At 43.8% G+C, this 27522-nt stretch overlaps 1 protein-coding gene across 3 annotated transcripts in view; it reads left to right on the top strand.

Annotated features, from left to right (window-relative positions):
* LOC102454802 (collagen alpha-4(VI) chain-like) overlaps nt 1-27522 on the top strand; it is a 135826-nt gene that overhangs the window by 89258 nt on the left and 19046 nt on the right. For all 3 annotated transcript variants that reach the window (XM_025183550.2, XM_006120911.4, XM_025183551.2), the window contains 8 exons: nt 12139-12201; nt 12360-12422; nt 13341-13403; nt 14905-14967; nt 16109-16159; nt 19836-19871; nt 19980-20042; nt 20700-20762. In XM_025183550.2, coding sequence (XP_025039335.2) covers nt 12139-12201; nt 12360-12422; nt 13341-13403; nt 14905-14967; nt 16109-16159; nt 19836-19871; nt 19980-20042; nt 20700-20762 — 465 coding nt within the window. The remainder of the gene's footprint in view (nt 1-12138; nt 12202-12359; nt 12423-13340; nt 13404-14904; nt 14968-16108; nt 16160-19835; nt 19872-19979; nt 20043-20699; nt 20763-27522) is intronic.

Below are 27522 nucleotides of genomic sequence, written 5' to 3'. Positions count from 1 at the left end.
TCCAAAAGGCTGTACAGGTTGCACCTCTATACACCTGAACTCTCTGATCTGGCCACATCTGTGGTCCAGAAGGACTATGGATGTCGCAGGATCAGAGAGTCCTGGTGCGCTGCGGAGGGAGGCAGGGACTCAGGAGCCTGGTGTGAGGCAAGTGGGTGGGGGTGGCACAGGGCCCAGCTGGGCTGAGGGTGTGGTTGGGACCCAGTGCATGGCTCATCTGGGCTGTGGGGAGGTATGGGAGCCAGGAAACCCTGCATGCAACTGAGCTGAGCTATGGAGGTGCAGCTCAGCTGTGCTGCAGGGGGAAAGCTGGGAAGCCCAGTGGGGGTGGAGTAGGGCAGTGGGTGGGGCTGGCAGCAAGGGGGGATTGGACCCGGAGAAGCCAAACGCCGGCCGGCTTCCCTTGCCGTGGAAAGGGGAGTGGGGGATCAGCTGGCTCTGCCGAAGCCAAATGCCGGCTATCTTCCCCTTCACTGCGGGCGGGGGGGAAGAGTGGGGGGAGAGGGGTGCGGGTGCCAATTGCAGGGTTCGCCTAGGGTACCTGTTTCTGGCAGCTAGTCTAGGGCCACCCCTGCCTGGGTGGCTGTGTGTTCTGTAATACCATCAGCCTGTCAGTCCCCCGAGAGCTCTCCTCTGGGCTGTTCCAGCTCTATATTCACCTTTGTAAGTTCAAAGTGGGTGCATCCCCATTCCAGTCCCTTTCAATCATTCTCCAGCATATCCAGCCCCTGACACTGAGTACTCACAGAAATCACAGATCATCTGCATATAAAGGCACAGTGTCTCCAATTTACCAGTGTTACCTGAAATTACTGTCCGCTCCTATAAACTATACAGCACTTATGAGTACTTGTGATGAAATACAAATGGGTCTATTTGAGTAGAGTAAAGACAGTGGGGCTGACAGCCAGCGTGGGCCCGGGGCAAAGTGGGATCTTGCTCCATGCCTCTGGAATGGGTGGGGCTGAGGGCAGAAGGGGCAGGCCTGAGGGCAGTCAGTCCATGGTGCCACCCATATCACAGTTTACGCCTCCAGTCCTCAGAGGCAAGTGGAGCGGCACTCCAATGCAATTCAAAGAGGCCTCTGGACTCTGCTGCTGCTGCAGTAACAGCAGCGGGAGCTTGGAGCCTCTTTGAATCTCTGGGCCCAGAGCAGTTGCCCCTTTTGCCCTCTCCCCTGTCGACGGAGCTGGATAAAAGGTTGAACTAGAAATGAGAGACAGTGATGGAAACATGGTTACAACACAAAACAAAATCATAAACCACAAACCTGGGCCTACCCTTATTAACTAGCCAATTAGCCTGTCATAAGACAGGATTTTCAGGTCTTCTCTCCTGAGCTCTCTCGCTCCATCTCTCTCTCTCTCTCTCCTCCTACTGTCTCCCCCCTCTCTCTCAGCTCTCCTCCCCCTCCTGCTTCTCTTTCCCCTCCATCTCTCCCCACTCCCCTTCCCCTTCCCTCCCGCTGTGGTGCTTGACTGAGTGCTGCCTGCTCAGCGAGGCTGTCGCAAGGGAGGGGGGTGGGGGCGGTGACTTACACAGCCAGGGGGCGGGGCTGTCTACATCTCTGCCCCCCCCTTCCCCTCTCCCGCGGCAGCCCAGCTGAGGGGCTCACCACTTAGCACCACAGCGGGAGGAGGAAGGGGGACGTTGATGTACACGGCCCCGCCCCCTGGCCATGTACGTCAGCGCCCCGCCCCTCTTCCTGTCCCACCGGGGCTCAGCTGAGCATCGCAGCACCAGCGCCACTCATTTGGGCTGTGGTGGAGGAGCAAGCCGCTTGCCACCCGGGGCCCAGCTGAGTGGCGCTTCCGCCGGGGCTAGGGTTGCCAGGTGTCCAGTTTTCTACCAGATAGTCCAGTATTTGCGCCTTCTGTCCGGTAGAAAATACTGGACATGTGCAATGTCTGGTATTTTGTGAATTTCCAGCTGGGTGCCGGAGGGAAGCTTGGCAGGGGTGGGGAAGCGACTGGGAGGCAGAGCGCGATTGGCTTTGGGAGCCCTGTGGTAGTGCGCAAAAGCCGGGTGGGGCAGGGTTTGGGACTCCCAGCCACCCCCCAATCCTCTCCCCCAGCTTTTGCACGGGACCAGAGGCTCCCAGTGCCAATCGTGGCCCGTCTCCCAGCTGGGAGCTTCTGGTTGCGAGCAGAAGCCAGGCGGGGGGAATGGCTCCCAGTCCCGCCCCCGCCCCCACCCAGCTTCTGCTGGCAAGTAAAGGGAGCGCCTGCTGAGAGTGTGGCTGGAAGGACTCCAGCTGTGGCCAGTGGCTGCTCCTCACCCTTGCCAGGTTTGCTTCCCGCCCCCTTTCCTCTGTCCCCCTCTCCTCATGTCCAGCCCCATGACCCCCGAACCACCCCCAGCTATGCTTCCCTTCCCCTCTTCCTGCCGGCCAGCTCCATGGTCCCCAGAGACCTCCCCTCGCTAGGCCTGCTTCCTGCCCCCCTTCCTCCGAGCCCCCCCATTCTCCCCTCCAGCCCCACAGCCCCGATTTCCCCCCCCAGCTCTGCCTCCCTCCCCCCTCCCGGCCGGTCCCCCCTCCCCTGGACAAGCGTGTTCGGTTTTTTAGCGGGGTCTACCTGGCAACCCTAGCCGGGGCCCAGCTGAGCGGCGCCGGCACTGCACCGCTCAGCTGGGCCCTGGCAGGGGAGCAAGTGGCGGCAAGTGGCTGTTTGGGGTCCGCGCTCCCCACGCTTGGGAGCTCCCATGAGGAGCGCGGATCTCAAACGGCCGCTTGCCGCCATTTGCTCCCCCACCGGGGCCCAGCTGAGCGGTTCAGCACTCGGCCGAGCCGCCACGGAGGGAGGGGATGGGGGGCGGGGTGCTGACGCACACGACCGGGGGCAGGGCCGTGTACATCAGCATTACAGACTCACAGACACCGGGCTACTGTATATATGATTATCCCCTTTCCTATCTAATGAATTAGGTGTTTTCCTGCTTCTCCGCTCCCAAAGTTCAATCTGTTGCAGAGCTGGCTCATTCCTCAAGAAGCAGGCCCCAGATTTTCGCAAAAATATCCCAGCTCCATGGGTGGGTTTCTTCAGTGAACAAATACAGACTGCTTCTCCCTCCCCTGTGGTATGCTGAAAAACAGCCTTTTATTTCTATTCCCAGCCAGGCAAAGATCTGTCTTGTTATAATGTTTTTGGTCTTTGTTTAAATTAAGTAGTTTTGACTCCTTGCCTCTGATGATTTCACATTATTAGTCTTACCATTGCAAAAGGCAAAACAATAGAGCCTTGCATTGCATTATCAGCTAAACAGGATGGAATGACAACCCCCAAGGGTCCATCATTCGGATATATTATCCCCTAGTGACTAATGTTTATTCCAAGTCTCTAATGAATATTTCAATATAAATACAGTTTTCCTTCACTGTTCCTTGGACATGCATCTGGCAAGGATTATAAATCTTGACAAGTTCCAAGCCTTTAATAGATACATATTGTGCTTTATGGATAACTGTTTTGTGCTTGGTATAATGAGTTTGTCAGGTCTGAGGTAAGCAGGGGCGGATATACGGCAGGGCGAGCGGGGCGACCGCCCTGGGCCCCGCGCTTCAAAAAGCCCCGCGCATGCGCCGTGGCGCCACCGCGCATGCACCGTGGCAAAGGGGGGCCCCGCAAGATTATGCTGCCCTAGGCCCTGCAAAACGGTCATCTGCCCCTGGAGGTAAGAATCTTGCTAAGAACAGAGGGTCCTTAGCCAAGGGGGTTTCTGTGCCACAGTATTCCCTTCTTTTCATTTTCAGGGTCAATTTCTTGCTCTACATTACTTTCTTTTCCCCTTGATTCTGCGGTCCCCTGTCTTTTCTGATTTTTAAGTCCTTTTTTCCTTGTGCTCAAGGCTCCCCGCTCCCTGTCTTTCATGACCTGTACGTACTGGTATGGTCACTCACCAACTTTCAGTGCATTCTGAGACTGTTCACATAATCAGTTCTTTCTGAAGGACTATGCTTCAGGCAGGCCACAAGAATGACTAACTGTTACTCAGCTACACTTTCCCTCAGACAACCTTAAGAAGACAAGAGTGTTAGTGTACTGCCCCCTTTCATAAGATTTGGATTTAAAATCTGCCATGTCTAGTGACTTTCTAAGGAACACATTACAGTAGTGTCTGGGGACTTCACTGGAAAGGAGCTGACTTATTCAGAAATGATCTGTTCCTGTTAGAAATGCTACTTGCAGCAGCCTGGCATCTAAAATTAAATATTACACATTATTATTGCTACCTCCGACTTTCTTTTATATAGAATCCCCCTTTAGTCTTTTTCTTAATCACTGCCTTCTGGCCCAATAAACCTTGTTTTAGATCTTTTCTAATTGGCGTGATTGTGTGGTGCACTGTTCTGGGGGTGTGAACTGTAAAGCACTCCTGCTTCAAATGCCAAATGTAAACCTTATGGCTGTGTCTAGACCAGGGGTCTCCAAACTTTTCAGCCCGAGGGCCGCATTAACTATCAAACAGCAGTTCGGGGGCCGACTACACACTTGAGGTCCAAATAAAAAACAATCAAAACATGGATGTTGTTTTTAATTATTTATTTAATATTATTTTATTCAGTTATTATTTAATAGCACATTGATACACTACACATGAACACCTGTATTAGTGTGAATGGTGAAATTGTTTCCTGGATGCCAAAATAGCAGACATTTCTGGCTTTAGATTTGTTGTCCCTAACATCAACAGTGACCTGAGATTATCATCGGACAAGTTTGTTCTCAAATTGTTCTTCACGTATTTCATTCTTGAAAATGTTTGTTCACACAGGTATGTTGTTTCAAAGATTGAAAGGTACCTTGATGCAAAAGTTTTGACATTAGGAAAGTCTTCCTTGGGCAAAAACTGGTAAAAACCCACCAGTCCTATTTTGAACTTGTCCCTAAGGAGGTCATTTGCTTGCAACTCAATGACTTCCAGCTGCAAGTTCATCTGGGCAACTGGCCACATCTGCTTCAAATGGGTTTTGAAACAATCTCACTACTGCGTGCCTCTATTTTAATTCGGTAAAAACATAACATCCACGTAAGCGGCGGCTGATCTTGGCAGGATACACGTAAATTTCCGTAATTTTTTTTCCATAGACAAAAAGGTCTCCACGGGCCGGATGAGAGGGCTGTAGTTTGGAGACCCCTGGTCTAGACTGACATGTTTTTGCGGAAATACTTTTAACGGAAAAGTTCTGTTAAAAATATTTCCGCAAAAGAGCGTCTAGATTGGCACAGATGCTTTTGTGCAAAAAGTGCTTTTGCGCAAAAGCATCCGTGCCCAATCTAGATGTATTTTTGTGCAAGAAAACTCCGATGGCCATGTTAGCCATCGGGCTTTCTTGCGCAAAAAATTAAGGTGCCTGTCTACACTGGTCCTCTTGCTCAAGTATTCTTGCACAAGAGGGCTTATCCCTGAGCGGGAGCATCAAAGTATTTGCACACGAAGCACTGAATTCTTACATTAGAACATCTGTGCTTTTGTGCAAATTCAAGCGGCCAGTGTAGACAGCTGGCAAGTTTTTGCTTTTGTGCAAAATCTTGCTAGTTTAGATGCACCCAGAGTGCAAACTAAATGATGCCTAGTTTGCATTGACATTATACACAGAAAATTACATTGTTTCCTGGTTCCCTTTGTTTGATGGGTGGGGAGGAAGGTCACTGCAGGGAATCTAAACAAGTGATTAGGATTGCATCTTGCTCTAGGGCTTCAGCCAAAAAGTAGTAATTGATTATCTGTGAGGTTAAGAAGCCAGTTTTAAAACCATTGAAAAAAATCACAGATACGGAAAATGTGATAGGGGGCTCAAGTAGAATAGTTGTCATTTGTCTGGCTGTACTATGTAGTATGAAGTGCTAATAAGCAATGGAGTTCTGGATGGTTGTCAGAGAAAATGTTAACCTTGTTTAATAAAATGCAGAAACAGAAGTCCTTTTAAAGCAGTGCTCCCCAATGCACAGATAGCTATCCCTTTAGATAGTTAGGCTAGGTTTACACTATATCTGGAAGGGTTATGCCCTAATTTTATGCCCTAATAAATCTATTCGTCTCTAAGTTGTGATGGGATTCCTTGTTGTTTTTACAGATTTTAGTGTTTTGTGACTTCTGGTGTTTTTTAAACTGCACAGAGAGGGCCTAAGCTTCACTCACTAATGTTCATACAGTTTTACTATTTTTAATGGCTTATAGAAGGTGCTAAACTGACAGAAGTACAGTTAAAGTGGTATCCAGCAGCAACATAGCATTTTTCACTGTTTTCTGAAAAGGAAAACATTTTGGAGTTTCACCTCCAATTAGCTCTGAGTTCCATGAGAACATAAAAGGCAATCTTACAAATGCTGTTGTAATGATTTTGTGATTACAAGTACAAAAGGCAGCCATTCTGACAGCAGAACAACTAAGGACAGAAAAACATTAGAAGTCTCCCATAGATTAGAAGTGTGTTGTTCATATAGTACCTTACTAGCTTTCAAGTATCAGAGGGGTAGCCGTGTTAGTCTGAATCTGCAAAAGTGACGAGGAGTCCTGTGGCACCTTATAGACTAACTGAAGTGTAGGAGCATAAGCTTTCGTGGGCAAAGACCCACTTCGTCAAGTGGGTCTTTGCCCACGAAAGCTTATGCTCCTACACTTCAGTTAGTCTATAAGGTGCCACAGGACTCCTCGTCGCTCTTACTAGCTTTAGGTTTCAAAGGAAAAAATAAAGTGGGTAAGGAAGAAGAGAGAAAAAAAGGGAAATGCATAAGAAAAAGAGTGGCCTGATCCAAAGCCTACTGAAGTCAATAGAAAGGCTCTCATTGACTTCAGTGGACTTTGGACTTGGGCCCAATGTGTCATGTAAAGAGCCCAAATGGTCTCTTATTTCTTTCTTTCTAATTTTTTGTATACTTGATTTTCTTATACAGGGCTTCCTCTGTTAAGACATAGTTCATTTTCTACATCTGGCATTGTAACAGCCATTCAGTGCCGCAGTATCAATATTTGGCTTCCACGAGGCTTACTCAAATCCATGTATGTTTTTTTAATTTGATTTCCGTCCCAGTTTAGTCATATTATGAAGACAGAATTCTTCAGAACTGAGGAGTGCAGTATAATAGAACCTATTTTTGCCAGGTTTTTAAGAATTCTAGTTTTTAAGAATTTCCCGAGTTCCAAAGAATCCTTGGACATATGTTTATCATTTTCCCTAATGAAAGAACATCTCCAATGTTCTCCAGAACCATACACTTGATTCTCCTAGGAAATTCTGCACCAAAAAATTAAAAATTCTTACAGTAGACGTACACACAATTTTCCCCAGGAGTATATAGTTAAAGAAACACCTATAACAACTCAGTTCCTGTTTCTCTGATTCCTCTACCCCCCAGAGCCTAGCAATGGGGTCCCCTACCCTAGATACCTGCATCCCATCCCTTCCAGAGCCCAGCCACATCCCTCTCCAGCTAAGTTCCCTGTAACATAGCTGCCTATGTAGTATTGCGCAGGTACTTCAGAAAGTCATGCAGGACAGGGAACTGCAGCAGTTAGGGGAAGGCTGCTCCAAGCTAACCCACCCTACAGTGGCTTAGACCCTGCATGAGTGGGGTGAGCCGTCCTGCCCCCAACCCAGACACTGTCTCAGCCAGGGCAGCATGGCCCCAGCCCTGACTCTGTCAGGTCTGGGGTGGCACAGCCCTGATCCAGCCCCTGCCATGGCTGCTTGATCCTGCTATGGCCTAGGCCCAGAACTGTCATAGTGGGGATAGGTGCTCCCCCCCCCAACCCAGGTGGTGTCGTGAGGAGAGAGAGCTGGGGGGAGTCTTCTCTCCTCTCAGTAGATCTGGAGTGCACTCCTTCACTCCAGATCATTTCCACTCCATAGCCTGTATGCCCAGCCAGAGCCCTGACCTCCAACTCTCTGTCCCAGCTCTAAGCCCCTCATTCCCACCTGCACCCCCAGCCAGAGCCCTTATGCCTCACCCCAGTGGGTGCACTTGCAGCCAGAGTCCTCATAGGCTTTCACCCCAATCCTCTTCCCCAGGTCCGAACTACAAACCTCTTGACCCCACTCCCACCACATGAATTTTGTTATATGCACCAATATGAAGATGCTGTGTCGGACATCACCTCCATATTGGTACACATAACAAAATTCATTCCACTCAGGGGTGGGAATAATTAGAGGCAACAGTGCCCTCTGGCACAGATACTCACATACTCCCAGTTTAAGAGCCCAGACATGATCCCACCTTTTGTGCGTATAAGAAGCACACAGGGTCTTTTTAGGGGAAAAGGCAATACTCCATGTTCTTTAAGAATACAATAGAAAAGCAGTTTGTGTACACACACACTCACACACACACACACAGTCTGTTGCTTGTGCGCACACACACACATACACACACACAGAGTCTGTTGCTCGCATTAGCCTGATGGCCAAGCAGGCTAAGCATGAGGGAGGAACCAGGTTCTTTTGGTCTGGACCGAGGCTCCAGTCTCCAGTGGCAGAGCAACTCCTTCTTATAGCAGTTTTCCTTCATTGAGATCAGTAAATTTTGTACCATCATGCTATAATCAATCGTCATTTGACAAGTGCTTGTTTTCTTAAGTTGTTCTTCTCATATCACAGCTATGTTGGCTCAATTGGTAGGTGCTTGCTTTATCTTTTAGAGTCGTCAATCTGTCCTTCATCTGCATCTTGATAGGGGGAAACAGCAATCTTCTGGCACTTTTATATCTGGCCTAAGCTTCTTTAGAACATCAGTTCTGGTAATGGCCTTCACACTTACCTTCTAATACACATTCCTCATTCATACACACAAAACAAAATTGATTATTTTGTTACACAGACACAATATGAATATTTAAGCAGAAACATCAGATTCCAATTAAAGAAAACAATCATCACACCCATTTACTTATTTCACTATACTCATTTTAAAACTTACAAGACAAACCATAAGAATCAATTTCTGCCTTGGAATCAGCTTCAGACACAAAATTCTGGATGACGCACCTTTACTAATGGTAAGGTAAAGGTCCTTTCTGCTTTCAGAAAGGGTGGCTGACAGGGTACACTGAGGCACATTACATTACAAAAAGCGATGTTTTTAGCTACATGGCTGCATTATCCCCTTTTAACCACTCAAGAACAATCCTTGAGTGGGTCATACCTTATACAATTGATTTAGGGCAATTTGGGCTTGTGGTTGTATTTTAACAAGCATTTTCTTTATCCAACAGCACATACAACACATTCCTACTAAGCAAATACATGACAATATTAATACAATTCACAATGGGCGAAACAATAGACAACGTGCCTTTAGAAGAGAGACCAGCCTGTAAAAATATTGTGCCAATGATATGCTGTTATTTCTTTTTTGGATTCTTAACATATCTCCATTTGTATGTGGTATTTGAATGACGTGTTTCCCTTATCCTTCTGTGTTTGTTGTAAAAACTGAGTCACCTTTGTTTGTTAGTAAGTGATCAGTTAAATCATGCCAGTCTAAGCCATGAATTCATTTGGTAACAGATTAATTCACCAAAGTGGCAGTTATAGTACTTTGTTCCCTTTTTATCTTTGGTAAATAATAAGTGTATTGCTAGTATATAGCATGCTGGCATCACATCTACATTTATCTACTGATGGCTGGCTAATACTTCCATCTTCCAATACTTCTATCCCAAGACATAACACATGCACATTGTCCATTGTATATAACACACATCACATTTTCCAATTCATTCGAAACACATGTTCCCAATAATGTATCCATATGACATGATTCTGTGGTAATAGGCAAGGATAAGTATATCCATTTTTGAGGACTCCATTCCATACACCCTTGATTGTCCAATAATTTTTTCCTCCAGCCCATGAACCTATAACCCAAGGTAACCAAAAAGACCCCATGGTCAATTTTGGAAGTGGGCTCACTTTCCATATTTCTGTCTCCCACAGATTGTTGGAGAGCAATTTTAACAATTTCACTTAGTAACAAATCAGGCTTTACTGTTCTAGAAACATGTCGTATCTATTCGTACCAAGAGGTGTTAAACAGTGACCTTTCTGCATTGTTGTAAAAGATGTGCTAACACTCTACCCATTTCCAGATATCACCCAATACAATTTATGTTTGAGTGATGCTAAACTGAGAATTTGCATGTCAGTGCATTGCATGGCCAGGGCAGTTTGGTCATTTCCTAATGCTATTTGTTTTTTATACAACAGCCAGGTAGTGGTGTTTAACTGGTGCCACATATTCCATGTTTTTCAGGTTCCCAGACCCATTTCAACCAAGTTCATATTAGTATCTTGCTTGTGACTTAGGTTATCCTGTAGTTGTGACTCTTGTGACAGAGAACTTAGCTTACCACAGTATTCATAATCCCTGTTCCAAAGCCAGCCCCTCCTAATATAGTGTCTGCTACATCTAGTTTCACTTGGCTATAGTGGTGTTGACGTGTGTTTATCCAGGCAGTACTTAGGGTGGCCAGCACTGCTTTTACTTTTCCTGGGACTGCTTGCCTGCTCTCTTTTTTGCATACCAAACCCAAGTGCACTTTGCTGGGCTTGGAGGCAGACAGTTGACTAAGTTTTGCCAATTGTTACAGATTTTGGTTTTAGTAACCGATATGTTTACATGGCCTACTTCCCTTGATAATTTTAATTTTGAAAATCTGTGTGTATGTGTGTGGGTGTTTCACAGACCATAATATGAGTATTTAAGCAGGAATATCAACTTACAGTTTAAAGAAAGCAATCCTCATACCCTTTTACTTATTTCACAATACTAATTTTAAACCTTAAAACAAAAACCATAAGAATCTATTTCTGCCTTGGAATCAGCTTCAGATACAAAATTCTGACTGGTGCACCTTTACCAATAGTAAGGCAAAGGTCTTTTTCTATTTTCAGGAAGGGTGGCTGGCAGGGTACACTGAGGCACATTACATTACATAAAGCTACATTTTAGCTGCATGGCTACACACACCCTTGCACAGATACCTGGCACCCTATCCCTTCCCTCCCTTCCCCCAGGAGCCCAGCCTTGGTCCCTCCCCCTTGCTCAGATACCAACACTAGGGTTGCCAGCTTTCCTAACTGATAGACTGGATGCCATTTGAGGCAATGCTGTCCAATCCATCGTGTCAGGAAAGTTGGCAACTTTAAACCACACTCCTTCCTCCCAGGGCCCAGGTGTGCCTCCCCATTGCCCAAACACCAGCCCCCCCTTTTCCCTGAGAGCCCAGGGATCCAAAGGGCAAAACTGCCTGATGCTGGATCTCAGGCTTGTGACCCGGCTTGTCTCCTTCCCTCAGAGCATGCAGGGAACTGCAGTTGCTGGGAACCTTCTTGCTCCCTCCTCATATCCTCAGCAGGTTCTATGTGTGAGCTGAGTTCTGAAAGGTTCTGCAGCCTCTCGTGGTGACCAGTCATACTTCAGTCCATTTCTGTGGGAGAAAGGAAATTCTGCATACACAACATTAATTTCTGTAAAACTCTGCATCGTGCAAGTGGTGCAGCATTCTTGCAAGAGTAACTTGACTCCGTCCAAGAGAGACAATATGAAGAGTAGTCCTCTGGCACCTTAGAGATTAACAAAAATATAGATACAGTGTCATGTGTGTTTGTGGGCAAAACCCACTTCTTTTCTCATGGATGAGCTGACTCAGGTGTAGATGACAGCTATATGTGAGTAACAGCTGCTGAGCTTAAAAACTAACAATTTAATTTTCCCACAGTCACAGATTTGGTGTGCAGCCTTCTGAGCAATTGGAATTAAAATAGGAAGCAAATACTGGTGCTCACCTCTGGGAAAACTCAGTGCTGGGCTAGATTATGAGCAGTCCTATGTAGCTGTGCACGTAGAGGGGAAGAAAGCTCAAGAAACTCCCTATGCTCACCACACTTGTTGCCTTTACACTGTCGCCTAGTAAGAATTCTTGCACTAGATTAGTGTTGACAATGGCCTGTTGAAATGCATTTTGGAAAAGTCTACATGGCCCACTCTCTTTTTAGTTGATGTTTCTTGAGTGGTGGTTACTGCTTTTTATAGAAGGCTATGGTGATTTGCAAGCAGCAATGTTTCTTGAGCAGTTTATGTGTGGATGACACATAGTCATGAGGTAAAGTTTTTTTTTTCTCTCAATTTCTGGTAGGGTGATCAAGGAGATCGTGGGGAACCAGGTTATCCAGGAGACCCTGGTCTACCAGGCTCACAGGTAGCAGAAAGAAAGGCTGAATTATTTTACATGACATGTATGGAGAAAGCATGCCATTGGGTTCAATGTTTTGTTTTCATTCCAATTTCAAATATCCTGGGTGAAATTTTGCCCTGGTACATTAGCAATTTAAAAAAAAAAATTCCTTTATCCACCAGGGTCAAAGAGGACTACAAGGGGTCAGAGGCCCCCCAGGACCACAAGGCATACCAGGCCCTCAGGTTAGTTTTAAAGTATATATCCTTATTTTACACTTTATACTTGTCTGCTTCTTGGGAGTATGTTTTTTCAAAATTATATTTGGACCTTTGTAAATAAGGTCAGGATAAGAGGAGGATTTTTTTGTTATAAGGTCTAGTAATAAACATCCAAATGAGGGAGTTAGGCTAGTCATTGCAGACCTTGATAATATGGTGCCAAAGTAATGGACTTGAAAGTAAATCCTTTGTAAATCAGGAGAGAAGAGAAACTGTGCTACTGAGCTCTTTCATGGGTACAATGACAACACTTAGGTCCAGTTTCTGCCCTCAGTTATTACTGGTGTGTACTGGAGTAACACCATTGCTTGCTCTGGGCATACACCAGTGTAACTAAAGGCAGAATCTGATACCTAATTAGTAAGTGTTTTCATCTGAGTGTGGCTGCAAGGACTTGCCTATGATATTCAAGCCTGGAATCTGATGAAAGAATAGGGGGCAGCATAGATGCTGTGGGATGAATTCTATTCTCACTTGCAAGGGTATGACACCATTGACTTCACAGAGATACTGTGGAGTTACACCAAATATAACTGAGTCAGGATATGGAGCAATATATCAAGATTTAGGCCCATACTTATTGTGTGATGAGGCTCATGTTTTCAGATCCAGTTATTCTGTGTATTTATTACCTCTAAGATGCTTTAAGGAACAATATTTTAGGAATATTGGAAATCTCAAAATGCTTCCCTTTACAAGGGAAAGGAATTTGCATAGTTGTCCTTTTCACATCACTATTACTGTGGTTTCTGAAAGGTTTGAGAAGTGTCACTAGATGGGACAAACATAATGAATCCTTCTAGAGCTATGCTGAGCTCTGGTGAACATTAGCCACTAGTGTTTTTCTAATGAACCCTGTTTTGTGTGTGTTTCTGATTATAGGCTAATCCAGGAGCCCAAGGTGCAGCAGGGACTCCTGGAAATCCAGGGCCTAAAGGCCCAAAGGTAAGCATTTTAAAAAGTACACTGCACCTCTGCCACACCTTTCATTCCAAGATCTCATTGCACTTTACAAACACAACACCCCTGTGAAATAAGTAAATATTATTATAGTTTATGTATGGATAAATATGAACATTAATGTTTAGGCCCAATGTATTTAGGCACTTAACTCTCCAATTTCAATGGGAATTAGGTACTTAACTATTTTTGAGGATCTGGGCCTAATTGTCTTATTCGTGGTTGCCCAATCAGTGGCAGAGCTACAGTAGGATGTGGATCTAATTTTCTGTTTCTTGTTCTAATCACAGATACTTTGGTTACATTCCTGGCCTGGGCCATTCACAAAAGGTCCCTGTGCTCAGGAGTGCAGATCTTATTCACAGATGAGTGAATTACAGTTCCCACACTGTACACAGTCTGCTGGGGAGATGTGTCCATTACAGCTCCAATAAGAAAGCTTTAGTTTAAGCTGTAGCAGTTAGAGGTTTTACCTCTGGAGGTTCTTGGCTCAATCCCCTTTGTGTCAGTCAAGATTGTGGCCATCACACAGAAGTCCACCAAGCAGTGGGGATGATTAGTTGAAGAGGATGTTGGACTGAATGGGTTGAGATCCACATTTTTGGGTTGATATTGTGTTAGGTGGTTTTCATCCATGCTTTGTTTCTTTGTAAGACTGTTTAGACCTCCTTACCTTCTATTGAATTAACCATTGTTGCGCATTTGATATGTGGTCTACTTTTTAAAAAAAGCAACAGTGTCACTTATGCATGATGTTTTGTCCAAGGATTTCCAAGTGCTTTACCAATATTATTTAACTAAGCCTCCCAACTTCTCTGAAGTAGGTATTGTTAAAATCAGTTTGTACAGAGGTAGACTGAGGTAAAAAAATAGTGGAAGTAAGAAGACCAATGCTGAGAATAGAGCCTGGGAATTTTAACTTCCTGTCTCCAGTCTGTAGCCACCAGGTAAGGCTGCTTCCATAAAAGAAATACTTTGCCATGCTGTCTCCTCAATTTGGCTTTGTTAATTAATTGGTGGTGTTCTTACTAAGCTTAAGGAATCCAACCAGACCCAATCTACAACACAATTAAGAGCATACATCACAATTACAGTCTGAATAATTCTGACCGAACTTGTGTGTCACACCAGTAAAGTTCCAGCCAGTTCCTATTGTGATTGGTATATTTTATTGCTTATTCAGGCAGTACTGCCACTGGTAACAATGGGAGTTTTGCCAGAGTAAGCCTGCAGGATTTGGCTGCACATAAAGCTATTACAGGGGCTTTTTTTCATAAAAACTGAAAGGCAGAGATCAAGTCAGATAACACTGTTTGCTCAAGTATGGTCTGCTATTAAACTTTTATGATTTGCATCTTTTAATCTTCAGAAAATGCAAGCACAGCTCTAACCCAAGTAACCAACCCCCTCGTACTTAAGGCAAAATGCTCCCTGGTAGGTCACATGTAAAACAAGTGTAATAGCTTTTATATTTAAATTGTAACAGGGTGAACTTGGAGATCCCGGTGAGAAGGGTCCGCTGGGTCCACCTGGCCCAAGGGGCATGCCTGTAAGTCTTGCTCTTCCAGTTTGGGTTCTCTGTGTTAAAATGCTAGGAGTTGTGAGGCCTTGCAACTTATCTTATTTTCTTTTTCATTGTATTTTCATCCATGCTGGGTATTTTAAACTTTTTGCTCAGTTTTCAGTCTTCCCACTAACATCACAGCCCTCATGGTTGTGTTATGTAGGAGGCGGGACTAGGGCTGTTCTGTTCTTAGAGTCTATGTATCTTTATTTTGTTGCAAGGAAGACACTTGCGCTTTTTTCAGCCATCCATCAGACATAAGAGCTTCACCTTCAAGCCACTATCTTACAATCTTATTTATTTGGTATGGAGTCCAAGCAAATGAATATGTCAGTCAAGATGTCGTCTCTGTACTGAACCTATCCAGCTCTCCTTTCAACAGTTCAAGGGGAAAATTCTTCTCTCTGTGGTTTGGAAAGAATTTTGCCCTCAGACCCTTGGAGGAAAAGAGGAAATATAAGTACTGCCCTGTAGAATGGAGAGGAGGATATTGACCTTAGGCTGTATCTTCTCTACGGCTTTTGCAACAGCAGCAAGCTAGACTGTGTCTGTGACACCCTCCACTACACAATCAACCATAGCTACAAAGGGCCCAAAATTATGAGTGCTCCTTTAAGTCAGTGGAGTATTGAATTTACAGCTAATTTAAGGAAGAATGAGACCGCACAGAGCTCCCCTCAACTTTCCCTGGTCGCTCAAACCCTGTCAACCACTCACTCCCCTCACTTGAGACTGTCACTGGTCACTCTAACCCTGCCAGTCCCTCACTTGAAACTGTCCATGGTCACTTGGACCCTGGCTACCTCCCATGCACTGGAACCCTTCCTCCCTCCACCTTCAGCCCGGCGTTCCCCCTGCACGGGGTTGTCACTGCCACTTGCTGCCCCGCATTCCTCCACACCACACACCACTTTTTGACAAAAGTGGGCGTCTGTCCCATTTGCTCTTGCCAATTCAATCATCTGGCAAAACCAAATGGGACAAATGCCCCCTTTGGCCAAAAATAAATAAATAATTAAATGAATCAGGTGGGTTGCGACAGGGCTCAATTTAAAAGGACATATGGTCACCCTAAGGTAAGTCTACATTTGAAACTAACCTACAGTATCTTTTCCAACCTATGCAGGGCCTAGACGGCGATGATGGTTCTGGTCCTGCAGGAAGCAAAGGAGCAAAGGTGAGCTCAAGCAGAGGTCTTGGTCATGGAATGTTCCATCTAATACGATACCAGTCAGATTTGTTTTGTGGAAATTTCTGACACTGTCCCAGTCCCTCCCCAGAATTCGAGAAGCTAATCCCATCCCCCTTGTGTACACCTGCATAGCAGGCTTTCTGAATTTGGAGCTGCATGGGTGGTAGTTATCTCCAGTTCTCGACCAGTGGCTCATGGGAGATTGCTTTGTGCAGACACCATTCCCAAGACTCCAGCAGAAAGGGAGGGTTGGATGGAGAGCTCTGTCTTAGCCCTGAGTAAATGGTAACACACATCGGTGTTCCTTTAGGAGGAGCCCTGGGAGGGAACTGCTGCTCAAAAAGGCACCATTCCTTGCTGAGGGAGTAAAGTGGGGAGTCAGTTTACTTTACTGCCATTGGGGATATCACTTGTTCACCTCCCCACAGTGTGCCCAAACAGCTACTCTAGCTGGTATGTAGAGAGCAGAGCCAAGGTTTTTCCCATTCCCTGCTTCATCCAACCAATATGTTCATAGAGGGAAGTACTGGTAAAGCTGCTTCTGTCTATGGTGGCCAGAGAGCAGTAGCGATCTGACAAGCCATAATTTGGTTGAGCAAGAGTATATGGGGAATGGGAAGGACTTATGTCCCCATGATCTATGCTCAGCAAGTAACCAACTAACCCAAAGTTAATATTTATTTGCAAAAATAATTAAATATTATCTTCTAAAAATATAGAAACCATTTACAGTAAAAGATCCAAAGTAAGGGTCAGGTCCAAAGTTGGTAGGATTTTGTGTAGCTCCATTGGAATCAATGGCTAACTCCTCTGTGCTAGTTGATTTGAATCTGTGAACCTCTCCGCAGATATTTGTTTAGTAGTTGTTTTCTTGTTTTGGGTGTGGGAACAGGAAGGGGGAGATTTGAGCAAAACCAGCTTGTGACATGCTCTCGCTCAGTTCCCTTTCGTGAGTAAATGGAGAGATAGCAATGATTTGCTCACAAAATATGTGAAACCAGGGGACCTTCTGAAAAATAATCTGACCATAACATTTTACAACAATAATTCAAAATAAAAAATGGCCCCCATAGTCATTCCAATCATTACGAATATTTATTGCTCAACATAAACAAAACTCTGCACACAACAAATGGCAATAAAAGGTTTCTGGACACCATCCATTGAAAACTGGATTTCAGAAATAAGAAAGTCAATCAACAGACGATACTATAATCGGTGGGGTTAACAGCCACTGCGGACCCAGGGCTAAAGTGTGAGGAGGGCCTGGCACTGCTGCCTCAGAAGGGGTGAGGCCTCAGGCATAACCGGCATGACCGAAGGCAGCCAGCCCTTAGTGCCACCTGGGCTACCCCCTACAGGCTGCAAAGCCACACAGGGTAGTGCTAAGGCACTCCCACGGCAATTCATAGGGGCCCAGGACTCCAGCTGCCACAGCTGTCGTAGTAACACTGATGGCCTCCAGGAGCTCCAGGCCCCTTTGGAACACCAGTTCCTGAGGCAACTGCCCCTTTGTGTCCCCTGCCTCCCCCATCACTGGTGGACCTGACTATAATATTTTCCAATTAATAAATAAACCAGAGGGGAATAGATGAATGTTGATTTAAGAACTTGCTCCCCTTCATCTACTTTCTTCTGTGTAAAAATTTTCTCTAATTCCATTAATTCTTCTCTTTAAAGACCATAAACAAAAAAAGATTAAAAAGAAGGACAAAGGTTGGGAAGGATGTTTTCCAAACACATGGAAAGAACTTGCAAGTATTCCCATACTAGCTGTTAATATTGATTCACGTCTCACATCAATGTTGAATAGTGTCTCGAGCACAAACAGCACCCTGACTCCTCAATATAAGCGTGCATTAATAATTCCTTTTAGTTCATATGGAAACAAACAGCATGCCAGGTGCCATCTTCCTGCTGTCTTTTGTTTTTAGCAATGTTTCCTGACTTCTTCCCACCAGACTCTTCCATTAAGAGAAAGAGAAAACGCCTTCATAATTTTCTGCTAGGCATACTTTGGCTACATAATTATCTGTTTTTGCCAGTTTGCTGCAGTTAGCCTGAAGTCTCTTAAGGGTGATAATGGCAGCTCCGATAAATATTGCTTCATGGAAGTTCTGAATACATTTTTATTAGTTAAATTACTTAATTCCTTGATTGCTACCTTGGGCTTTTTCTATATGAGACTCTCTTATTTAACTTAAATCTATTAAAATTACGTAAACTGGTACAAAGACTTATGTCAGTGTTTCTCAAAGTGGGCCACAGGCCCATTCTGAGAACTGCTAATGGGCTGCTCTGGTTTGTTTACTTACTGGCTCCATAGCCACAGACCCTCGCAGCTCCCATTGGCTGCAGTTCACTTTTTGCAGCCAAGACGAGCTGCAGGAAGCAGAGAAATGGACCTGGGGAGGTCAATTTCAGCCCCTCTGCTGACGGACTCCAGGCTCTTCTGAGGGAGCTCGCAGCCTCCTGGCTGAGCTCCACTACTAGTTTGGCCCTGGTTGCTAGGCTCCACACGCCCGTCTGAGCTCTGCACCCCTAACCAGACTCTGCTGCCGGTCCTGGATAAACTCCTTGTCCTGAGGGCCCTGGCCATCAGGCTACCTGCCCCGGGCCATCAGACCAGCTCCACTACCAGCCCTGGCCGCTGGCCTTCTGGCCCTGCTTCCGGCTGCCACCACCAGTACCCCCCATTTGCTGGATTCCCAGCCACCAGGGTTTTCTGGTCTAGGAGCTCTCTGGTCCAGCAACATCCTGCCAGACCATGGATGTTGCCGTACCAGAGAGTCTCGGACTAGAGAGGTTCAACCTATAGAATCATGTTAGAAAGCCTTTTTGTGTGACTTTCATTTTGAGATCGCTATTTCCAGATTCATAAGAGTAAATTTCCTCAATTATTCCATATGCATGGGACAATCTTGCAAAGGCAGAACGAATTCAGCTGGTTTCTTTAGCTAAAGGAAGAATGTACTTTCACTCTGGCTACGTCGAGACTGCAAGCTTCTTTTGAAAGAGGCTTTTTCGTAGGATACTTTTGAAAAAGCTCTTTCAAAAAAGAGCATCTAGACCACACCCAGTACTTTCGTAAAAGCAAAAGAGCACTTTCGAAAAATGGCATTCTTCCTCGAAAAATGAGGTTGACCGTGTTTGAAAAAACCACCGCATTCTTTCGATTTAATTTCGAAAGAACGCGGCGGCAGTCAAGATGCAGGGGACATTTTTTCAAAAAAATCCTGTAGTCTAGACACACTCTTTGACTGGTGCTCATGAAAGCAATTCTATTTCTTAGCTACAACCAAATAGCAAGCAAAAGACTGAGAAACAATTTCCTTCCTTTGAAAAACATAAACACAACAACAATATTATCCCAAATCTGATCTAACCCTGGAACCAGAATCACAACAGAATTCCACTGAGAAAGGAACAGAACATTTTAATAAAGTAATTAGACGAGGAACAAAACTGTTCAAAATACATAAATCGCAGTAGCGTTAATGGGCAACATGGAATGGTGCCATTTGAGGCTGAGAAATGGCTGCTTTAACTTATATTGACTATCTCTAAAAATCTTTAAATTGTTTTCTGATTTTTTTAAAAAATTCTTCAGTGGCAAGGTAAATAGCAATTTAAGGTCTTTTTTCTTTTTCCCCAATACAAGGGAGAAACTGGTTTCCCAGGATATCCCGGAGCACAGGTACAATAAAATGGCTATTTTTCTGCCTTTGGTATATGATGTTTGTTTTGTGCATATCTATTTTTTGTGGCTTTTGCTACAGAGATTCTGTCTTTGATTAACTTTTAGGGAGAAGATGGTGATCCAGGCAGTCGAGGAGATAGAGGGCCCAAAGGAATTAGAGGAAAAAGGGTGAGACTAATAAACACTTTTACTTTTGTTGGTAAGTACACGTGAAGGGGGCCTTAAAAAAAGTGTCTAGTTTCTAGAGTTTAGTGGCCCCTAGTCAGAAAGGGATTGAAAAATCAGTCTCATTGTTTTATTGCAAGGTTTTATTGTTTTATAATTTCACTCATTAATGTTCATTCATTTCTATTACTTATGAGGGCCGGTCTATATTGTATACTACTCCATCTTTACTTAAATTGCAGTAGCCTTCTTCTTAACTGGTTTTCAGTGAAACTATGGCCACATGTATACTTATACGCTGGAGATCCATCTTCTGGCTTTTGATTTAGTGGATCTAAAAAACACCCACTAAATCAAACACTGAGGGCACCTCTGGTCAGTGCCAGTACTTTTTGCAGTCATGTGGAATAAGGGAAGCCAATGGGAGTGTTTGCTCCCATTGATCTTCCACTGTGAAAATGATGCCATGGTCAGCTTAAGGTAGGTCGACTCCAGCTATGTTATTTATGTAACTGGAATTTCATACCTTAAGCCAACCTTCCAAGGCTATTGTAGTCCTGGCCTATGCAGATTTTCCTCAGGAATGGATATGTCCCCAGGTCTATCCTCATAAACATTGAATCAATGAATTGAAAAGTTGACTTGCATTTCTGTTTTTAGGGCAATGCTGGTTTTCCAGGTTCAGAGGGAAATCCCGGAGATCAAGGGCCACCAGGACCACTGGTAGCACATTTATAGTTTTTAAAAATAAATACAAACAAATGTTAATCTTGGGATTTGGGATTAATGATGCATTTTGACAATGCTTTTTACAAGAAAATAGAATTCACTGATCAGACATGCCTAGACAAATGCTTCTTGCCCTCAGCTATTCCAAGAAAACCTGCTGGAATCCATGAAATGGCCTGGGTTTAACTGAGGACAGAATTCTACCCTCCACAAGATTTTCTCTTTCAATCCATTTTAAAATTGAGTTAAAAAATTGAAACTTGGATTTTTATTTAATATAAATAATTTTTTCTTTTAAAAAATATACTATACCTGTTTACAATTAAGTCTGAAATTATGACAACTTGCGTTAAGGCCAAAATATACTATAGTCTATTAAAATTATTGAAATACATACTTACAATGTGACATCAATGAGACCACTTCAAATATAGAATTAAAGGGTGCTGCTTTTCCAATTATGCACACAATGGAGGAAAATACCATTTATTTCAATAGTAGTTAGGCACTTTAATTAAACTTTTTACTGTCTGTAATGTTTTATGAATAATATAATATTTTTAGGTGTCTAGTGGATATTCAAATGTGCCTTTCTGCATCTTGAAGCATCTATAAACCATTGAAAATTTGTCCTGTGATGAGAATCTGAGAATTCACTAAATAAACTAATATCCCGCTTGTTTAATAAAACAATTAGTTGAAATGGAAAATATGGTTTGATAAACATACTTCTGTTTTTTATGCTCTCTAAACATAAGGCAGTTTTAGTTAACTAATACAAATAGTGCTGTTTTGGGCACTTTTAATTGAATTCATATTTCTATCCAAATGTAGTTTGACACAAATCCAAGGTGAAAAAAGAAACATGTATTAACCATATTTCAGTGGTTATACAAACCGTTGAGGAGAAGAATAGCTAGCTCTTAACACAGAGGTTTTTGTCCATAGATTTCAAAACCTTTTGTAAGGGCAGGGAAGCATCATTATCTCCTTTTTATAAAAAAGGAGGACTGAGAAAGAGAGGTCAGCCAGTCCAGGGGCTGAACTAGGAACAGAACACAAGTTTCTTGAATTCTAGCCTACTGTGCTGGCCAATAACCCACCCTGACTCCCTAAAGAAAGAATGAACTTAATTTAGGAACTAAAAATTATATTATTCACAAGTTTCTAAAATAATGAGAAATGCAAAAATTAAGAAGCTGAAGAAATGTATATTAATCTGCATACTTGCTTAAAAATGTATGTAGAGATTGTGTATCCTCCTGGTGCACAAAGAGAAGTGCTAAATTTGGTGTGCAGGCTATCCTGAGTTGCAAAACAACATGTTGTAGTTGTTAACAACCAAGAGAATGAACCTGTCTTTAAGAAGTACAGCTTTAGACCCAAATTAAAACCAATTATGTAAGTTAAGGTTTCGTCAACGATTTTCGATAATGATTAAATTTGTGATTTAAATTTCTTTTAGTTTAATCAATTCTCCCCATTTTGTCCTTACGGGAGGTTGCTGCCTCACACTGTGGAGCAGGATCCTTGTAGGTACCAAGGGATGGGGATCCCTCTGTGAAGGAAGTGGGAGCTGTCTGTTCCATCTGCTAGTTTTATTATTCCCAGGGTGTTTGCTATATGATTATTATGAGGGGTAAATTTAGGGCTGGGTTAGTTTGCCTGAATACAGAAAAGCGAGCAAAAACTGCTAGTAGCTACACATTCACTGATAATTAGAGAGAATACACAGGTTTATCCCTTTAGTTTAAGATTACCTCTGACATGTTGAGTTCAACATTCCTAACTTGACATAGAGAGGTGGGGGGAATCCATTCAGAAAATATTGAAACAAAGAACTTTAGAGTGGATAAAAACACAACCCCCTGAAAATGAGGAGAAAGGGAGGCTGAGTGGGTAGGGGCACACATTGTCCACTCAGGCCCAATAGTATCTGAGTGTGTACGCCTCCCAACACTTTAGGTAAAACAGAAGCATACCGGCTGTTCTGTTAAATCTGTTTTCTTAGGGCTTGTCTACAACTGCCATGTTTTTTCACCAGAATGCAGCCTTTGGTGATGAAACAGAGGAGACACACTGCAAAGCCACGGTTGGCTACAGTGCTCCTCCATTTCAGTGATGTAATAAAACCATCTCCATGAGTCATATGACTTTTTATGCAAAAGTGTTATTGGCACGGTGCCAGTACAAACACTGCTAGATTTTTATCATTGTTGTTGGCCTCCAGAAAATGTCCCACAAGGCCTGCCTTGATCCCTGTGGTCGTTATTTTGAATCCAGCAGCCATACAGGCATGCTCCTGTCTCCCTCCCCCGGCTTCAGAGCTCCTTTCTGACAACTGAGTGGTTTGTTCTGTTCTGGGAAACAAAGAACAAATCAAGAAGGTGGAATGCTCCTGCTCTCTCCCACACTAAGAAAACAGAGGAAGCAATGGATTTATGTGTGTGTGTGAGAGAGAGATTCTGTGCTGTGCAGAGTCCAGGAGGGAGACAAGGGCTGATGCCAGGGGTTTTCCATCTCTGCTCTAATCCCACTGACAGAGACCAGAAACTTCAAGATCTCTACCAAGCATTTGTAAATCTCAATTACCCACCGGGGAAATAAAAAAAACAAATTGAAAGAGTCAGACGAATACCCAGAAACTACTCCAAGATAGGCCCAAGAAAACCAACAATAGAACACCACTTGTCATCACCTATAGCCCCCAACTTAAACCCCTCTAACGCATTATCAATAACCTACAGCCTATACTGGAACAGGATACTACACTCCAAGAGGCTCTGGGGGACAGACCCATAGTCTCCTAGGGTATGTCTACACTACCCCGCTAGTTCGAACTAGCGGGGTAATGAATGCATACCGAACTTGCTAATGAAGCCCGGGATTTGAATTTCCCGGGCTTCATTAGCATAAAGCCGGCGCCGCCATTTTTAAAAGCCGGCTAGTGCGAACCCCGTGCCGCGCGGCTACACGCGGCATGGGCTAGATAGTTCGAACTACGTAGCCATTCCGAACTAACTGTACTCCTCGTTCCAATTCAAATCCCGGGCTTCGTTAGCAAGTTCGGTATGCATTCATTACCCCGCTAGTTCGAACTAGCGGGGTAGTGTAGACATACCCCTATAGACAACTGCCTAACCTCAGGAAGATTCTTACCAACAACCACAGGACATACCACATTAATACCAATCCTGGAACTTTCCCTTGCAACAAACCCCATTGTCAACTTTGTCCACATATTTACTCTGGAGACACCATCACTGGACCTAACCATGTCAGTTATATGATCAAGAACACATATTCCTGGTCATCCAAAAATATAATTTATGCCATCATATGCCAACAGTGTCCTTCTCCTATGTATATTGGACAGACTTCTCAGACACTTCGCCAAAGAATTAATGCCCACAAATCAGACATCAGACATCTTCACAAGGAAAAACCAGTTACTTTTCATTTCAATCTACCTGGATATAGTCTTAACGACCTTACTACATGCATCTTACTTCAAAGAGACTTTAACACCAGAGTACAGAGGGAAACTTTAGAACTTTCATTCATGCTTAAATTTGACACTTTACGAATGGGCCTTAACAAACATGCTAATTACCTTACCCATTACAAAGATAGCTTCCCCACTTATCACTCCTGATTAGCCATTCATTGACTCATAAATAGCTTTTCCCTCCCTCACTCCACCTTCTGTACTAAATCTTATTTGTCAGTTTAATAATGTGTTCACTTTTTTCATTGTATTCCTTTGGTATATATGGTCATGCCAATTCTCTTCGAGTATGTCTACACTTGCACCCTAGTTTGGACTAGGGATGCAAATGCAGGCATTTGAAATTGCTAATGAAGCGGGGATTTAAATATCCCATGCTTCATTAACAAGATCTCGCCAGCGCGCTAGTTCGAATCACAGCTGATTTGAACCAGGAAGTGCGCGCCGGGATGCGTTAGTTCGAACCAAGCCCCTTGGTTCGAACTAACGTTACTCCTCATTTTTTGAGGAGTACGTTAACGTTACTCCCTCCCATCACACATGGTGTCCAGGGTCATCTGTAAACAATTACAGTACTGCTATAAATGATTTTTATGGACAGTATAGAAAAAAAAGTACTGACAACCAAACTTTCCTATGGCCACATTCATATGTAGCATAAAGATGGCCAAAAGGAGAAAAGTGAACAATATTTAATGTTTTTATTCATACATCACACAACAGCAATATTATTGTGCTAGGTTAAGCTGCTTATTAGCTATATCAGCAAGTGGCCAGTGTGAATTTGATTTGTTTTAAAATTTAACTCTTTTTGTGGCAACATCTGGGGACGCATTTTGAAACCTAACACTAGGAAGCACTTTAATTTTTGTATGAGATAAAGACCAGATTTTTTCCCCCGCATTCACTCCTCAATAGCTCTTTAGTGTCTTCTTAATAGTACATTCCCTATAATTACCAGTTTATGAATGAAGGAGAGGGAAGCTGTTCCCTTCCCTCTTTTTTTCATGGGGGGGGGGGGGGGGGAACACAACTAACAATCTGCATTACACGGATTAACTTTTTCATTCATCTGTTCCTTTCCATAAATGGGTTAAAGCAAATATTTGTTTAATACTGATACTGTATAAAATTTCCAGGCTCTCTGATTTTTTATAGCCACCTGACTGATATATATAGTATGATATTTGATATATGATATATCTCCTGATATCTGGAGAATAAAATAGAAGGTATTTTTCAATATTCTTTACTTTTGGAAAACAATTTTAAAAGGATGCAGATTAAAATATTACACACATTTCTGGAGGGGCATGTTAGAATAGGGAAGTAATTTACGAAGGGGGGAACTTTAGAAAGCCTCTCCTATTGGAAAAAAGCTTCAGAGGGATAGCCAAGTTAGTCTGTAACTGGAAAAATGTAAAAAACAACAAATAGTCTTTCAGCGCCTTAATAACTGACAAAACATGTAAATGGTATCATGAGCTTTCCTGGGAACAACTCTCATGGAAAAATTTTTTTCCTCTCCTTTAAACATCTGTCTAAATATCTCGGGACGGGGGGAGGGGTGAGGAGGTTTCAGATAACCCCTCCCACCACTTCTTCCTAGTTCAGGTTTCTTTTGGTGCTGGAGGGCTGGGTATGACACGCTCATAGAGCAAGTTCACCAGATTGAGCTCTCTATCTCCTGGAACAGCTAAACCCCAGGTTCTGGCTGTGAGTGGTGTCCATGGGTATTTTGTTTTTCCTCAGGCGCAAAAGAAAAATAAAAACAATGTTATTTGAAAATTAGTTAGATTCTGGTTGGCTTTCAGCTGTCTTTGAATTTTTTCCTCCCTCCTGCCATTTCAAATAAAATCTTAAAGGGGGAAAAATTGTTGCTTTTACAAAACGTCAGAGTGGCCCAAGTGTAAACTTTTCCTTCTTGCCCTGTAAAGGTGTACTAAATTAAGAATACACGGGGATTTTTCTTCATGTTGGCAAAAAGGCAAACTTCTGTTTTAGAACGCTAGAACTGGAAGGGACATTGAGAGGTCATTGAGTCCAGTCCCCTGCCCTCACAGCAGGACCCTGTACCGTCTAAACCATCCCTAGTAGATGTCTGTCTAACCTGCTCTTAAATAGCTCCAGAGATGGAAATTCCACAACTTCCGTAGGCAACTTATTCCAGTATTTAACCACCATGACAGTTAGGATTTTTTTCCTAATGTCCAACCTAAACCTCCTTTGCTGCAGTTTAAGCCCATTGCTTCTTGTTCTATCCTCAGAGGCCAAGGAGAACAATTTTTCTCTCTCCTCCTTAGAATCATAGAACCATAGAGCTGGAAGAGACTTCAGAAGGTCATCAAGTCCAGCCCCCTGCTCTAGGCAGGACCAATCCCAACTAAATCAACCCAGCCAGAGATTTGTCAAGCCAAGACTTAAACACCTCTAGGGATGGAGACTCCACTACTTCCCTAGGTAACCCATTCCAGTGCTTTATCACTCTCCTAGTGAAATAGTTTTTCCTAATATCCAGCCTGGACCTCTCCCCCCACAACTTGAGACCATTGCTCCTTGTTCTGCCATCTGTCACTACTGAGAACAGCCTTTCTCCATCCTCTTTGTAACCTCCCTTCAGGAAGTTGAAGGCGGCTATCAAATCCCCCCTCACTCTTCGCTTCTGCAGACTAAACAGACCCAACTCCCTCAGCCTCTCCTCGTAGGTAATATGCTCCAGCCCCCTAATCATTTTGGTTGCCCTCTGCTGGACCTCTCCAATGCATCCACATCCTTTTTGTAGTGAGGGGCCCAGAACTGGACACAATACTCCAGATGTGGCCTCACTAGAGCCGAATAAAGGGGTATAATCACATCTCTGGATCTGCTGGCAATGCTCCTCTTAATGCAACCTAATATGCCATTAGCCTTCTTGGCTACAAGGGCACACTGTTGACCATCCACTGTAACCCCCAGGTCCTTTTCTGCAGAACTACTACTTAGCTGGTTGGTCCCCAGCCTGTAACAATGCTTAGGATTTCTTCTGTCCCAAGTGCAGGACTCTGCACTTGTCCTTGTTGAACCTCATCAGATTTCTTGTGGCCCAATCCTCCAATTTGTCTAAGTTTCTCTGGACCCTATCTCTGCCCTCAAGCGTATCTGCCTCTCCCCCTAGCTTACTGTCATCTGAAAACTTGCTGAGGGTGCAATCCATCCCCTCATTCAGGTCCTTAATAAAGATATTGAACAAAACCAGTCCTAGAAGTG

Source organism: Pelodiscus sinensis, chromosome 2 (assembly GCF_049634645.1).
Source record: "Pelodiscus sinensis isolate JC-2024 chromosome 2, ASM4963464v1, whole genome shotgun sequence".
In the NCBI taxonomy this organism is placed as follows: Eukaryota; Metazoa; Chordata; order Testudines; family Trionychidae; genus Pelodiscus; species Pelodiscus sinensis.
Note: the sequence above shows the minus strand (reverse complement) of the source record. Positions and strands in the feature narration are given on the sequence as shown.